Below are 16,938 nucleotides of genomic sequence, written 5' to 3'. Positions count from 1 at the left end.
TGGTCATGTGGGGAGATGGAAGTCAACACGAAACCCCTCGTCGGTGGAGTTCAGTAGCCTTCTCACGGAAGCGTGGGGCTTCTTTCCTTCTGAACAGGGATGTATTCCAGTCCCTTTCGTACAGATTTTAACATCTGACAGGAAAGCAGAAGCTGCTAGTACAGGCAGGGAAAATTGTCTTGGCGTACTTATGCGAAGCTGCCAACGACGTTTCCTTATCTAATGAATTTTCTGTTTAAAAAAAAAACGTTCCAGCCAAGCTGGGCTTAAGTGATGCTCTCGCTAACAGTGTAACTTGGGTGCTGTTCAACAAGTTCAACCTTGATAACTCTCAGTACAGCTTACATTATTCATATCTTGCTGTCTTTTTATGCTGCACGCGGCAAACGCTCTCCACCAGAGCTCCCTTCTCTGCTCGCATCCTGGTCTGCGCTGCCTTGGGTGGTTGGTCCCCAGGGAGGACGAGGGTTGTTCTGCTGCTATCGTAAAGTTTGGCTGGGATGGCAGTGTTACTGATGCATTTAAATGCTACCAGGAGCTTGATGCTGCTGTCTCTGGGTTGCTGCAGTCCTCGGGGGATGGCAGCATCGGCTGGGCCGGGGTGACACGCGACAGACGCGCACTCTCGCTGTGCCTCTGCTCTGCAATGGCCGCGGCCGTCGGGGCAGGCGTTGGCTGGAGCCCCCTGCTGGGCAAAGGCGTCAATACACTTTGTTTTGAAATGATGTCACGGGACTTGGTGCGTGACGTCAGACCGCGGCCGGTGATGTAACCGTCCCCCCAGCCAATCAGGGCGGGGAAGGTTGGGGCGGTGACGTAAGCGACCCTAGCAACAGGCCCCGTCGGAGCCGCCCAATTAGAAAATCGCTGGGGGCGGCAAGGAGCCAATGGGAGTCGGCGAAGGAGGAAGGCGGCAGGAGGCAGGTCTCCCTCAGCCTCCCTCCGCTAAGATGGCGGCGGAGCTTGCGATGGTGGCAATAACGGCTTTGTCTCCTTCTAGCGCCTGAGCCCGGTTCCGGCCCGGCCGGCCGCACCGAGCAGCGGTCAGCGGAGACATGACCGCAGAGCCCGTGAGGTACGGCCCGGAGCCCGCCCCTGCCGGGGGGAGCGCCGGCCGCTGCTGGCGGGCGGGCGGGCGGCCTCCGCTGCTGCACCGCCCGGCCTGGCCCGCGGCCCCGCGGCGGGGGTGGGGCGGGGACGGACGCGGGGCAGCGGGGCCGGCGCAGGTCGGGATGGCGGCGGGAGGCCGGGTGGGCAGCGCGGGGGCGGGGGGGGGGAGGGGGGAGGCTGGTCGACGGGACGGCGGCGGAGGCGGCGGCCGGGCTCTCTCTTCACCGCGGCCCAGCGCTTCACCAGCGGCGGCACGCAGGCCCCTCCTTCCCCGGGCACGGCGGGGTCGGGCCTGGGCCCGGGCCCGGCGGGCGGATAGGGATGTCCTGTCCCGGTGCGTTCCGTGCCGGCGGGAAGGCCCGGAGGGGCGGGGCTGCCATCGCCCGCCGCCATCGCCCGCCGTGCCCCCGCCGCGGGGATGTGCCCTCCGTTTGTCCGCCCCCGCCCCACGTGTTTGTGCTGTAGTAAAAGTCCTTCCTATCCCGCCCGTTCCCCCCGCGAAGGGTCTGTTTTCGTGCTGGTTTACAAACATCGCCCTCTCCCCTCGAAGAGCCGTCTCCTGCCGCGTTAATTGTTACGAACGGCTCCTGTTTTGCTGCGTAAAGTAAGACAGCTGACAAAAACCCCCAAGTAAAGTCAGGAAAGACGCCATGTTCAACTATTAATCAATAGTTGGCTTTGTGTGCTTTCAGTTTATCGGTATCTCAAGGGGTTTGATGAACAGGCCATCACCCACAAATATTCCGGATGCCTGAGGCACTATGTAAACAATAAAGTATTGTCACTTGGCCCTCACGAATATTGCACATATCTTCAAAATCAAACAGCATTAAGAAAGGAAAGCATCACACTGTCTTAAGTACTGAGCCTTGGATAGTTTTTTTCTGTGGTCATATTTGTGTATCTTCACCATCCAGTCTTAGACTTAGTTTGAGTTGTTCATAATTATCATTCAGTCCCAGCCAGAAGTTGCAGGGATGGTAGTTTTCCTCCTCTTGTGTATGGCTTGATCTTTAAAGCCTTAACATTTCTGAGGAAGTAGTGCATATGTAATCTACTTCTAACAAAAAGAGATTTTAAAAAGATTATCACCATTATTGATGTTGATCACATGTTGGATGCAAGTCATGAGTATTGCAAATATATGTTATTTGGTGCATGACTTCCCAGCAGTTAGCAGTTTGTTCTGCATGTTTTCATCCTTATTTTGTAGGATAGGGATTGCCTGTCTCCCCCCCTTCTCATTCCCGCTTTTTCCCTTCTGTGCTCTTAGCTTCCTCCTTTTTCTTCCCCAGTCCCTGAAAATCAAGGGTAGAGTTTGTTAAGATCTGGCTTACTAATATTTGTTGACTGTTTTACAGTCATAATTAGTATCATATATTCTGAAAAATGCTCTTCCCTTTAGACCACTTTTTATTTTACTATGACTGTTGTATTTTGTCCTCTGTTTTCCCATATTCTGCTTTGTCGTTTTTTGAACCGCTTGTTTCTGGTCTACATTATGAAGTTTTCTGTACTTAACTCTTTTCATATTCTTATGCTGTCATTAGTGCAATAATTAGTGTTACTGCTAAGGGACTGCTTTAGTTCGTGCTTCAGTGGAAGAGGATACAGAAGCTCATATATATTTTGCATGCAACATTTCAGATTACCTGCAGGCAGAAAGGTAAATTGGATTATTTCAGATTATTTGTAATCTTGAAGACCAAAAAGTGGACAAAATAGATTTGAGATTGTATGTAGTCTTGTTGGATCTGTTGCACATAATAAGCAGGCCCTGTCACAAACTACTTTTAATCAGGTGGACATAATAATCTTTTTTTTTTGGTGCTCCAAACTTTTCTTCTGTTCATGGACTCAGTTCTCATTCAGGCTGGTTTTTGGGGTTTCTTTTTTTGGTAATTATCATCCTATAGAGAGCTCATCTTGAACAGTTTTTATTTTACAAGAACAGTTCCCTGCCAGGAACTAGGCGTGACGTCGTAGGGTACCATGGTTTCGGGGTTGTAAGATGATGAACACATTGCATGGGCTTTTTCTTATTTTCTGTCAATTCAAGTTCTACTTAAAATTGGAGTTGGAGAGAATGAGAGGGAAAAGAAAAACATACACAGACACACACACTATCTCTCTTTTGTTCCCACTTCCCACAAGTCCTGTTGGCCTGTCAGCTGCTTGCATTTCTGTCACCCTGCGCAGTCACCCTACACATTCATTTCATCTTCTCTTATCTGTAGTTTTGCTCAAGTAAGACCTGTACAGAAATAAAGCCTTGTTGTTGTTAGAATTCTTTGGAAGATACGCAAACAATAGAATTTTGATAGAAAATATTTTTCCAGTGCTTCTGGAATATAGCCTTACAGTGTTTAAAAGGAAAGTTTGTTGTAAGGAATACTTTTATTTAATATTAAGAACCTAGGAGTCTCCCATGCCCAGGATGAGAAGTTTGGAATGCTGGAAAACACCATGAAAACTGGAGCAACTTACTACGAAACTTTAAAAAAAGTGCTGTGTTTGTAAAGGTTTATAAAGATTTCTCTACAAATTTTGCCAAAAAAACTTTTTTTTTTTTTTTTTTTAAGTGGAGAAATCTGTTCCTACCAATCAGTTCATACGTTGTACAAAATAAGTACAACAACAGAAAAAGAAGACAAGTTTGGAATCTTACTCACTTGTACCGTCTGGTAGTCAATGTTGTGATAGTAGATTTTTTAAGTTGGCAAAATAAACTTCAGATTTTTAATGATTCAGACTTCAAATCTCAGTATGATATTTTGGTAACTTGATCTTAACATTTTTGTTAAAATTTATGCATTTTTGAGTCACTTGAATTTCTTTGTTCTGAGTGATATTACAGGGTTATATGAGGCATGTTGTTTAATGCCACAATATCTATTGGAAATAAGTCAATAGCAATCTTCCATATTCTCTGAAGGTACAGTGTAAGTTGGCTGTCTTTTGCACAGTCATGTGGAATGGCTTTAAGCAGATTCTTTGACTCTTCCCCCAGGAAGAGCAAAACTTTAGGCTGGCTGTCATCTTCTGTGCCAGATGTGCCCCAGAGCCGCTAAGTTTGCACTAATTAAATGAAATTCTCTAAGAGAGGAACTTACTGCAGTGACTTCATTATTCCTGTTTTAGTACAATACTGTATCTGTTAGAGTTTTGTAAACTTTGTGTCAGGGTCTCCATAGTGCTTATCTGAAGGTATCTTCGTTTTCTATGAAATAATTTGGTGTGACAAAGGGGTGTATAATACAAATTCTGCAGTAGGGTGACCTTACTGTTGTGGAAACTTGAAATTTCCAGTACAGCTATAGATGAGCACTCACACTCTCTGCTTGAAGGGAGGAAAAGTTAGTGCTTTTTACATGGATATACCTCCGCAAAAGAAAATATCAAAAATAATACTAAAATGTGCTGTGTTCACCATAAAAACAAATGCCTGCAGTCCATGACAAAGTACGTTTTTAGATTGGATCGCTAGATGTGTCTGTTATAAACCGGAAAGCCTAAGGATACTGTGGAACCTCATGAAATCACATTTTGTATCACCGGAGCTCAGCTTGTGCCTGCAGGTGATTTGGAAACATTAATCAGTTCATGGATAGATCAGTGGCAGGTTCTTCCAGTGGCGAGTTAGGAGGAGAAAGAAGAAATTGTAGAAATTCAGTGGCAAATACAACAAAAGGTTTGAAATTGACTTTAATTGACTTTAAAGTTTTGAAATTGACTTGATGGTAGGTAAAGTGGCCCGATTTCCTAAGGGAAGAGTGTAAAGCTTTCCTAATTTGTTATAACATTGAGCCACCAAGCAGTTATCATTCAAGATGGATGATGGATTGATGGATGTTGGGTTTTTTCCTTTAAAAAAGGAGTGAAACCTTGAAAAAGTCAAGACCTCGATTACACAGGTTGTTAACCAGTGTCAACTTTATTGCTCTTTAGGCAGTTTATTTGCAAGTCTGAAAGCTGCACAGTTGTAGAAATTTCTGTCTTAGTAGGTGCAACTGTAGGTCTTAATAGGTTCAACTGTAGAAGCCTGGTTGGGCAAATGCATCTTATCATGTAAAGCAAAAGCAAAAAAAAGTTAGGCAATAAATTCAGGACTGACAGTGGGGCAAACAGATGACTTTTGTCTTGTAAAATAAAAAGCTGTGCTTCAGATCGGCTACAACTCTTACAAGCCTGTGGCAAACCTCGTTGGGATTATCTGGGAGACTTGAAGGGACATGCTTTAATTCTTAGACAGAGTTTGTGATGAATGATGTCTCACTGAGAGTCTGTGGTGACCTCCAGGAAGCAGAAGGCATATGAAGCAAAAGAGAAGGCAGTCCGAGAGTTAGAGGGGCGTGATGCTGTTCAATGTGGAGCCCTTCTTTCCCTTTAAACAAAGCATCTTTAAGCTTTTTAAATACAACTCTGTGTTTTGTGGAGCTTCCTTTCCTGAATTAATATAGTAAGGTATTCACTTTGCCATGTATTTTGTCTCATAAAGGTGAAAATACTGTATTTAGATTTTCAAGTGGTTGACTTCAGTCACTCTTTTGCAGCTTGCAGATTATTTTGCCAGTGAAGTTATAGACTTCAGTGTGGCGTTCAAATCAACCTAACAATGAGATTGTTTGTCGTATTTTTTTCTTTTATCTTTTTTTTTTTTTAATGCTTACATTAAAGAAACAGGTTAAAAAACAAAGAATTTTTCACTTTTTAGTGAAGCATGGTAACTCTCAGCCAAATCCTGATACGGTTGTTTGGATACCATCTCAACAAAAAGAAATTGTGTAATCTTCCTTGAACAGAGTAAAGGGTCTCTTAGTGACTTTTAACCGTTGCTTTTTCATTCCCCTTGTGTGTCTGGAGGAAAATAATTCTGTTTACTTGTCTGAACCTGTTTTGCTGTACTTAAGCTCCAAAGTTACTTCATCCAGTATCTTCACCTGTACTAGGTATCACTTGATTAGGCCCCTGTAGATTTAAAGTCAGTTCTAAACAACGTAAAAGAGTGATTCTGTGTTAACAAAGTCTTAGCCTTAGAATCTGCAAGTCTGAAGAAATGCTAGATGCCTGCATCTCTTTTCAGTCAGAGCTTCGGTATTCAGGTATTTTCTGACTGTATTTGATTTAATCAGTTTAATGTGGTACAGTTCCATCTAAACACGAGAACTTTTTTACTGTGAGAATGATCAAACACTGCAACAGGTCACCCAGAGAGGATGTGGAGCCTCCATCTGTGGAGGTACTCTGAACCTGACTGGACACATTTCTGGGTGACCTCCTGTAGCTGTCTCTGCTTTTGCTGGGGGGTTGGACTAAGTGATCTCCAGAGGTCCATTCCAACCTCAATGATTCTGGGATTCTTGGTGTTGTTTACTTGGCCAACTCTAATTTTGCTGCTGCGTGATAGTTCAAGCTCACATAGCATATTGCTGCCACTGAAGTTACAGTTCCTTCATCCCCAGCTCAGGCTGTCATCACCTCTGCTTGCAGAAATGTTCGTACCAATGAACAGTGGTCTGGATTAGGGAAATAATCTAGATTTGGTAGAATAAATGGCAACTTTTAATATGAATCAGCTTCTGTGCATAGGTTAAAACAGGAAGTGAGAGTGTAGGTGGTATCAGGGGGATGTGTGTTGGGGCATGAGGGTTTGTGTCCTTTGGCAGTAGAGCTAGTTCGTGCCAACTTGAACAGACTGTGTGAATCCTGATTGTAAAGCCTCACTTGTTTTGGCATAATCAGTATGTCAGTATAAATCAGTTACAAAATATTAATCTGATTTGGTCTATACAATATCATGTTGCTTTTTCCTTGGAAAACCATGGTTGAGTTAAAAAACAACCACTAGGAGGTGCTTTGTTTCTAACACTTTTCCTTCTCATCAGGAAAAACTTCTATGAAGATTTGCAGGTGACAGAATACTGACCTGATTATATCAAGGTTTAGCAAGTATGAAACGAAACTGTACTTTTTTTTTTTTTTTTAAAAAAAAGGATGCCTAGTACAAATTTTGAAATTGTATTTTAAATTAAATTACATAAAATTTAGCTTTATTTACTATAAAATAGTAATTGTAAAAGATAATCGTATTTGTAACTCATTAGACATAGAAATGCTTTGGAAAGTTACGTTTCAGTCTCCTTCGGAACTTCGGGTGCATCCATATTAGCATCTGAATTAAGTGCATTTTTGAAAGAAGCCTGCGGTTTGTCCTTGCTTATTCAGTTCTGTTGATAATGCAGGGGGTGCTTGGAGTGCGCAAACTGGATTCCTTCTGGGTGGAGCTAAGCTGAAAGATGTGCTTCAGCATTCTTGATGTGCTCCAACTGCTAGTGTTTGTTCAGTCTGCAGAACCAGACTACACCTAGTTTGAATTACTGAAATGTATGTAGCGTGGATATTGGGTCATCAGCACCAAACCTTCCTCTGTATTCTGACATAGACATAGTCTTTTCCTTTCCCTTCCTCTTCCCACTGTCTTAATTAAAATGCCCAGACTTTTGCTGTGGGTTGTTGGATTTCTGTCATTCACGTAGGCATACAGTCTGAAGCAGAAGATAGTAGTCTACAGACTGGCAGTCTAAAAGCACATCTGGTTTTATTTTTCTTTATTTTTTTTTCTAAGGCTTGTTTAATATTGTCCGCTTAATACTTGATGTTCTGCACTATTTCATTTCAACTTCAAAAGTGAAAAATAATTGGGACTTAACTTGAAGCAACTGTAAAGATGAATTTAAAAAACTTGTGCTCTTGAACCATTTTAAAAGCTTAAACAGAAAAATTTTAGACAAGTGTTGAACTTAAGGAAGGTGAGTACTTAGGAAAAATTTTGCAAAAGCGTATTTGTCAGCATAGACATAGATGAAAAGATGGAAAGCACGCCTGTTTCATCAACTTTCAGGAGCCACTTGAAATTCAGATGAGGGGCACTTATTTAGACTAAAAGTTGGTTAGTATCCTGTGGAAGAATGAGAAATTTGTTTGTTTAAAGAAAATACAGTTTTAAAACTATTCTTCCAAATGTTGACAATAACTGGGACGTTCCCCACCTACATTTTTGAAGTGTTTGAAGAAAGTAGATAGTAACTGAGTGCTCTAACGAAGTTTTTCCAGTGCAGTTCCAAAGTATAATCCAATGTGACACAGGTTTGCTGCTGAAATGGGCAGTCCTGCTCTTCCCCTGCCCTGGCTATGAATTTTCAGCACCTCACCTGCCGGGAGAGGGAGTGATCACGTGAATGTGTGGCAAGTTGGATCCAAATGAAAACTGTTCCTTAAAATTTTATTTGTCCAAGGTCATTTGACTCACTTTGCAGAAGCATGATCATTAGCCAACACAGGTGATGAAGCAATGTGGTGGGATGACCTTGGCTGGATGCCAGATGCCCTCCAAGCTGCCCCATCGCTCCCCTTCTCAGCTGGACAGGGGAGAAAAAATACAACGAAAGGCTCCTGGGTCAAGATAAGGACAGGCATTTAGCATCACAGGCAGAACAGACTCAACTTGGGGAAAATTAATTTAATTTTGTTGCCAACCAAATCGGAGTAGGGTAATGAGAAATAAAAATAAACCTTAAAACACCTTTCCCCCACCCCTCCCTTCTTCCCAGGCTCAACTTTGCTCCCGATTTCTCCACCTCCTCCTGCCGAGCGGTGTGGGGGTCAGGGAATGGGGGTTGTGGTCAGTTCATCACACGTTGTCTCTGCTGCTCCTTCCTCCTCACGCTCTTCCCCTGCTCCACTGTGGAGTCCCTCCCATGGGAGACAGTCCTCCATGAATTGCTCCAACATGGGTCCCTTCCATGGGGACAGACTGGGTCCCACGTGGGGTCACAAGTCCTGCCAGCAAACCTGCTCCAGCGTGGGCTCTCCACAGGGTCACAGCCTCCCTCAGGCATCCACCTGCTCTACCATGGAGTCCCCCACAGGCTGCAGGTGGATATCTGCTCTACCGTGGACCTCCATGGCCTGCCTCACCATGGTGTCTTCACCATGGGCTGCAGGGGAATTTCTGCTCTGGCACCTGGAGCACCTCCTCCCCCTCATTCTCCACGGACCTTGGTGTCTGCAGAGTTGCTATCCCATACTCTCACTCCTCTCTCCGGGCTGCTGTCGCCCAGCAGTTTCCCCCCCCTCCTTCCTGACTATGTTAACCCAGAGGTTCTACCACTGATGGTCATGGGCTCAGCCTTTGCCAGCAGTGGGTCCCTCTTGGAGCCGGCTGGCACTGGCTCCATCAGACATGGGGGAAGCTGCTGGCATCTTCTCACAGAAGCCACCCCTGTAGACGCCCTGTGACCAAAACCTTGCCATGCAAACCCAATAGAGGTAAACACATACAAGGGGACAGCAGTCAACAAGCAGATTGAATTAAGTATGTCTAGATTAGGACACCACCCATCCTTTCATTTTCTTCTTATCTGGTCTATTGCTTTGTAGAATCATTTAGCCTGATAACGTGGTTTCCCTGTTATGTACCTTTTTTATCCTAGTAAGGGCCAGGCATTTACTGTTTAAGATTAAGCACTTGCTCTGAATTTAGGTAAGAAATGGTATCTTATAAGATAGTTTCCCAAGGTCACAAATCAGGTTCATGGCCAAACCAATAATAGGACACCTTTCCTTTCATTCCTGTTTTAATTAGGCTAAACAGTGTTGAAATAGCTCTAGACTGATGGTGAAGCCATTTACTTAGAACATGCAAACCTGAAAACACTGGTAAATAGCATAGGGATTGTTGCTATATAGTAGAGGGAGACTGCTTGCTTCCCTTAAGGCTTCTGAGACGGTTATAAATGTTTAGGCTCCTATGTTGTTTTTTTTTTTTAAAAATAACATTTTATAGGTTGTGATCAATTTAATAGTGGATGAGTCTATTAATATATTACAAAGAATAAGGATTTTTGCAGTAGAAGCTTTAAAAAAGATTGTAGATAACATATTCTCAATTGTAAATGCCTGACATAAAATCACCTTTGTACAAAAACAGGTAAAGCATTGCCCTAAATTAAAATGTCTTTGTGGTGAAGTATAGTAAGTGTAACACCTTTACTTACATTTGACCTGGTATTCCTTAATACAGGCTTATGGTGCAAAATGCTGAATAATCATGACGAAAAGCAAGTTGAGAAGACATTTTAGTATTAGTTTGTAGATATTTTTTTTGACTGTTGTTTGTTGGCATGAACATTTTGCTCTGCAAATGATAATTTTAGGCTAGTTCAGGTAAGGGTTAATAAATGGTAGTAGATAATGTTCCAAGCGTTAGTCACATGCATACCAGTCTGAATTTGTTTTGTATTGCGAACAATAATATTATAACTCATTTATAGTTCCCATTTTCTTTTCTAAAATGTTGTGACCAAAACAAGTTATTTATAAACTAAATGAGCAGAATTCCACATGTGAGGTTTTTTTGGTTTTACTACAAAAAACGTACTTTTTTGCAGTCTTTTGAAAGGTGCATTAGTTCTTCAGACTGCCTGGAATGGATATAAAACTTCTTTGTGTACTTTAACTATCAAATAATTCTGAACAACTTTTTAACTTTTTTTTTTTCATCTAATGTGAATAAATTGTCATTAAATCTCCTTTCTAAAGAAGAGCATGCAATCTGTTAAAACTGAAGTGCAACATTAGCATCTCCTGTAGTTTTCCAAGCATGCCCTCCATCCATGACGAAAAGGCAAGCCCAAGTTTAGGGACTGACACTTTTGTAGCAGCATGAGTCCAGTAATTAGAGGGAAAGACTTTTAAACAGATTGCAATAAAAATTTTAAGATACACTTGAGAGTAAACCAGGCTTTGTTACACTCTCTTTCAAAGTTGCTCAAGTGAGTGATGGTATGTATGTAGTCTCGAAAGAAAAGTGTCCTTTACTCATGCAGAAAATCTTTCCATTACGAAGTGCTGTTTTGTTTTATTTTGAGTACCTCAGAAGATTAAAACAAATTACAGGTTTGTTGTTGTCCTTTTTTTTAAACGGATGTTTTATGCTGGTTTATATGTGGTTATTTTCACTGGTTTAAATAGTCACTTGCATTAATGTGATGATACCTTTTCAGTCATTGCTCAAGAGAGCGCTCACCTGCATGGCTTTTGTATAAAACTGGTGATTTTTTCTTTTTGTTAGCAGTAACAGTTAAATTGAAAGTCAGAAGCTAATAAATTGATGTGTTCAGAGAAATAGTAGAGATGGTAAAGGTGAGTGGATTGAGCTTCTGATAAGTATTCAAAAGTTCCTACAGCCTGTAAAACAGGGACAGAAAACCTTACTACTTCTTGGGATCAGAAGACTATTCTGGAAGTAATGGGGAGCTAAAAAGTGGATGGAAACTCACATCCTTTAACTGGGCTAACTTGGGAAGGGGGTAGTGTAGTTCAGCAGTTTGAAAACCCATCTGTAGTAGCAGATAAGGTAGGATGACTCAGACCTATCAGCTGGCAGATTTCAGAGGACTGATAGTGTCCCAGAGGGAAGCGGTGACAAACAGCTGAGAGTGGCAGCTTTGGGTACAGTGGGGTCTGAAAGTGTGACTGCCCTCCGCCTCAGGCAGTGCGCTTGCAGCTAGGAAAAGGCACTTGTCTCAGGAAACCCGGAGGAGAAAATCTGAAATAAACAATGTACAATGAGAGGGAATAACATGTAGATTATGAAGCAGTAGAGCTTTTCAACAAAAAAACCCCAACCTGGTCTAGTGGGAGATGTTCCTGCCTCTGGCAGGGGGGTTGGAACTTGATCTTCAAGATCCCCTCCAATGTAAACCATTCTATGAAAAGTGTCAGATAAAGGTGTTGCCTTTTTACTGTCATCTGTATATATACAAGACTGACAATTTCTGGTATCTAAAACTACCTAGTGAAAATTCCCAGCGTAGTATTTTTTATAAATTAATTAAGAATACTCATACAAACAGATCAAGGAATGATCTGATTCTACATGTTTGTTCTTTGACAAAATTAATACAGGATACACAGTGCATATGTACACGGCGGATTTAATAGAAACTTTGCATAGTTATGTAGATCTGTCATACTCAGTGGACCTGTTTGTTTCTAAGGTTGTGGGTGAAATTCTGCTATTATTTCTAGTGTTTTATATCCTCAAAGGTTACATTTTTGGTAATAAAATAAAACTTTTATTATTTTTACCTGTTCAGCTTCTGAGAAAGTAGAATCTTAAATTCATTTTTTGCTATCTTCATGTCATAGCAGCATTACCACTCAGACTTTCTTGAATTTTGTAAATAATTTTAAACAGCAAAAACTATTTTAAATCATAAAACTGATTTAAAATAGGCTTTTTATTATTACTGTTGACAGAGTCCTTAGTGCTTTTTTTGTCAGTAAGGCTGCACCTATTATATTACTCAGGGTTTAACAAAATTGTATGGTTTTTAGTTACTTTGTTCTCTTGCAGAAACAAATGTTTACGCAATAACTGAGTTTGTTTTGTAGGTGTTTATTAATTGAGATTAAACATAATTTCTTTCAAGCTTGCTAAACTAGAGCGAGATATATAGGTAACTTCAAGTTTTACTTGTATTTCAACAGTGAAAGCAAGTTGAATACATTGGTGCAGAAACTTCATGACTTCTTGGCTCATTCATCGGAAGAGTCTGAGGACGCAAACTCTCCTCCGGCATTATCTAAAAACAAAACGATAGGTAAAAAGGCATTTTATCCTTTTATTTTCAATGTATATATGATTCTAAAGTCAAGTAACTTTGTGTTGTTATTTCACTATATCACAGTTCACTGGGGCAATGATGCAAAGTCCTAATGTGATTGGTGGTGATATCTTAACTGTATAATGGGCTTTTGTGTCACAGTTTGGGCTGACCCGGCCATCGGGCGAGCGACAGACACTCACCCCTCAAAGAGAGAGGCAGAGGAGGGAAAAAGAGACATAGGTGTTTAGAAGGAACTAAATTATTTAATGAAATATTAATAATAAAATAAAAAGAAAATACTGAAATATATACAAAACCACATTAAGCTCCCAGGATGACAATCACGTCACTGGCTGGCACTGGGGAAGTCCCAGACTGGGCTCAGTGACGGATGGGAACCGGCTTCTGGATCTGGATTCAGGATCGGGGTCAAAGGCAGACGAACAGACAGAGTCCTCCTCAGATGCCGGCCCTTGAAGAAAGAGTGCTGACCCTTTGATGCCTCAGCTTTCATACTGACCATGAGGCAGATGGGATGATGAAATACCCTGTTGGTCAGTTTTGGGTCCCCTGTCCTGTCCGCTCGTCCCTGCAGGTGGAGGAGCTTTTCCGCTACTGACCCTCCAACGGAGCAACGAACAAAGTTGGCTGCCCTTGGGTGTTAGAGCAGTAGGTATAAGCAAGAGCCTCTCTGCACACCATGCCTGGGCATCAGCTACAAACATGGGTCTTATCGCTCTGAGAGCAAACAGTGTCTGCACAATATGCTGTTAATTTCAGTACTTAGAAGAGGCCCAGCTAAAAAATAAAATTAGTGAACAAAATCAGTCCTGTTTTACATCAAAGTATTGATATAATATTGATACAATATTTCTTTTAGTTCTGAATATTTTCTAAATGTGAAAAAAGCTAATCCAACTGGTAATGTACCTTCTATGAAACAGGAGATGGCAAACGTGTATTTGCTGCGCTTGGGGTTCCTTGTTCACTTTTCCTGAGTGTATATGTGCAGTATCTTGTTTCTTCTGCTGAAGGAAAGCTTTTGCAGTCCTTGTAGTTGTGGAAGAAGTTCTGGAGGTTATATTTTCATAATTATTTGAAAAAGATTTCTACGTGTAATTTGGCAACATTTGAAAACAAAATAATACTTCTGAAAAGCCTTGAGTCCTACACAAAGTCAAATTTGGTATTAGAAATTTTTACTTTACTTTTAGTTAGAAATAGGTAATAAATTTTAAACATTTTGTTTTGATTACAGTCATAAAAAGTGAAAATATTTCATAACAGTACTGAATAAAGTTTGTTTCAAAATTTAACTAGATTAAATCGTGCTTCCTGGTTTAACAAGGACTGGATACAGGTGCAAAAGCTTTCAGTCTCTACTGTTTAATGAACTAAAAGTTGTGCTGAAGTGACAGAGTACAGGAGAATGAGAGTGTGTTGGCTGTGTTATGGAGTTTGTTTTCAAACTTCTGTTGTCCTAAGTAGTACACTTACATGGGTTTTATGGTGTGCAGTTACTATCTTTTAATACATTGTCTTGAGAGAGAGTCTGCTGCCATGTGGTGCTAACCTCCTTGTGTCGGCATCAAACTGAAATGTTAACATAGGAAAAGGAAATTATTCACGTGATACTTCAGCAGAAGTTCCCAAGATCAAGAAATGGGGATTCTTTATCATACCCTGTATCAAATGGGATTTTTGTTTGTGGTTCCATGATCCCAGAATTAATACTGTGTTTTTAATGTCAAGATATGTAAAAGAAAATACTTTAAGTAAGCTCTTAGACATTAAAAGATACACTATATTATTTCTGCATATACAGTTACACTTTCATTTCTTCGGTATTTCTTCACTGATGGGAAGGCTGTCTTTCAGCCTATCAGTGACTTAACTGAAAGTAATTTCTAAATGATGTCTGTAAAATGTATGCCATTCAGCGGACTGTGTTTTGTTGCGCAACAGTTCATCTCTGAAAGTCATGCAGTCATCTTTTTTCATGCTGGTGAAACACAAACAGTGCTATGACATACAATGTGAAGAACTTTTAATATTTCTTGCATTTCAGTGGATTTCTTTCATTTCTGTCCATAGGTAAAAGCAGAGAACCTAAAAATAGTCCAGCTGCAATGGAGAACAATAGAGAAGAGGTAGGAATAAAAATGCTTTTGAGTTTTAGTTGCATGACTCGTGCAGAATGGCTAGTATACAAAATGCTGAGTTCACTTTGTTGCTTTTATAATAAATACTTAAAGTCTATTGTCAGAACCATGCAGTAAATGCCGTCATATCTGCTGAATAGAAACATTAGCTGTAAAATATTAGATTTTAAATGATACTGACTTTGATTTAGGCATATGCAAGCAAACCTGTTCCCTCCCCCCCTATTTCTAAATTATTGAAATACACAAATTTACTTGGACAACTTCATTGTCTTTCTGATGCACACTAATTCCTTGGAAAAATGTCTCTTAACACAGTTTAGAGAGTTAGGTTTACTTACCTGAGGTATGCAATTGCATTTTTGTTACGAAATCCAAGTGTTGTTAATTGATTCTGATTGAGTGTATTGCAAAGTGAGTTTTTCTTTTTAAAGAAATTTGGTTAATATTCTTTTATCCTTATTCTGTTCTTTGGCTTATGCGTAAACAGGCTTTTACTTATTTTTGGTTTAGAAGAATTGGTCTCTACCTTGTATTTACACTTACACTCTGTTACTCAGATAACAGTAGGTACTTAGTTGTCCTTTTAGGCAAATATGCTTCCTTTTTAAAAAAGAAAAAAGATGGAGGTACAGCATCTTTGTTAAACATGAACAAATTTCTTCTATATGATGTGTTACATACATCAAAGACATTTTTCATGTGGTGTGTCTGACTAATACCTACTCTCCTGTTGGAAACATTCTGGTATATATTATCTTAGTACGTAAAGGAAGCACAAGTGCCGGTGTCCTGCCTTAGTTTGCCTTTTTTGCAGTAAATTCAGGTGTTTATTTGATACTTCCCAAACCTAGTTATGATATGCGTGCACAAACCCCACTCCCCCCCCCCCCCCCCCTTTTTTTTTTTTTGTAAGAGCGCTGGTGACTTCTGAGAAGTGTTCTAGTTAATGTAAGAAACTATTTTGGTTGACAGGTCACTTGGTCGCAAATGTGTTGACTTTTTATTTTTTTTCTTGGTTTTAGGGCAGTAGTTCTTCAGAAAGAACCAAATCCGTAGGATCATCACGTTCAAAAAGGTTGGTTTGGAAAATAAAAATAAATAAATTACCTTTTTGTCATGTGAAACTGTAGAAAAGTCCGTGCACTATGCCTGACACTTCTAGTATACACCAGTATAAATCTATTAAGTTAGCATAAAAGAAATGCCTCATAGTGCACTTAAAATTCAAACCATCTTTCGGGGTCAAAGGTTAAGATCATAAAACTCGATTTTTATTAATAAAGGCAACAAGATTATCCTGTATCTTCAGGATAAAGGAGTTTATACAATTGTTCCTTCAGTTTTGCTATTTCCACATGCAGGATTCTTCCCAAAATGTAAATTGAGTCATATGGTAAAAGGGCTTTATGTACCTTACTGTTGGGAGATTGTAGAATGAAAATGTTCCTTTAAGTTTTCCTGTGCAGAAACTGCCATTTGCTGTATCTCGGCTTAATCCTTTTCTGCTTTTTGATTTAAAAAAATACGGAGATACCTGATTACCAGCCAGTTTGAACCTACACATTCAACAACTGTCTTCCTACTGCTCCTTAAAAAGTCTTGTACATCTATCTCTTTTCACTCTCCTTTTTGTCCAAGTTTGTTTATTTTATCATGTCTGCTGGAATTAAGTAATATTCTTCATTCTCCCTTTTCCGTTTGTCTTGATTCCATATTTGCAAGTGTGGTTTTATATTTGGTTTTAATTTCTCCCTTATCTTCTGAATCCAATGTCCTCCTGAACTCTTTTCATTTATATAATTTTTACAGTCTTGCTTTCTTGCTTCCTGTCTATCACTAAAGGTATTTTCCTTCGTGCATTTATCATACCGTGCCTGATGCTGACAAAAACAATACCCTGCAGTAGTTCATGTGTTACCTTCAGACTACTGAAAATGGTGCTCAACGTTCTTTTATTTATTTTTTTTTCTTCTCCCTGCCTTGACATAGTA

At 40.5% G+C, this 16,938-nt stretch overlaps 1 protein-coding gene across 3 annotated transcripts in view; it reads left to right on the top strand.

Moving 5' to 3' along the window:
• Positions 1 to 935: 935 nt before the first annotated feature.
• ATRX (ATRX chromatin remodeler) overlaps positions 936 to 16,938 on the top strand; it is an 83,716-nt gene continuing 67,713 nt past the window's right edge. For all 3 annotated transcript variants that reach the window (XR_014269523.1, XM_082488042.1, XM_082488041.1), the window contains exons 1-4: positions 936 to 1,075; positions 12,664 to 12,776; positions 14,877 to 14,932; positions 15,970 to 16,022. Coding sequence is in view for 2 of the 3 variants with exons in the window: in XM_082488042.1 (XP_082344168.1) it covers positions 1,056 to 1,075; positions 12,664 to 12,776; positions 14,877 to 14,932; positions 15,970 to 16,022 (242 nt within the window). In the remaining variant the exon portion in view is untranslated. The remainder of the gene's footprint in view (positions 1,076 to 12,663; positions 12,777 to 14,876; positions 14,933 to 15,969; positions 16,023 to 16,938) is intronic.

This window comes from Vanellus vanellus, assembly GCF_965231255.1.
Source record: "Vanellus vanellus genome assembly, chromosome: 10".
Classification (NCBI taxonomy): domain Eukaryota; kingdom Metazoa; phylum Chordata; class Aves; order Charadriiformes; family Charadriidae; genus Vanellus; species Vanellus vanellus.
This window is presented reverse-complemented; position numbering and strand designations above follow the sequence as displayed.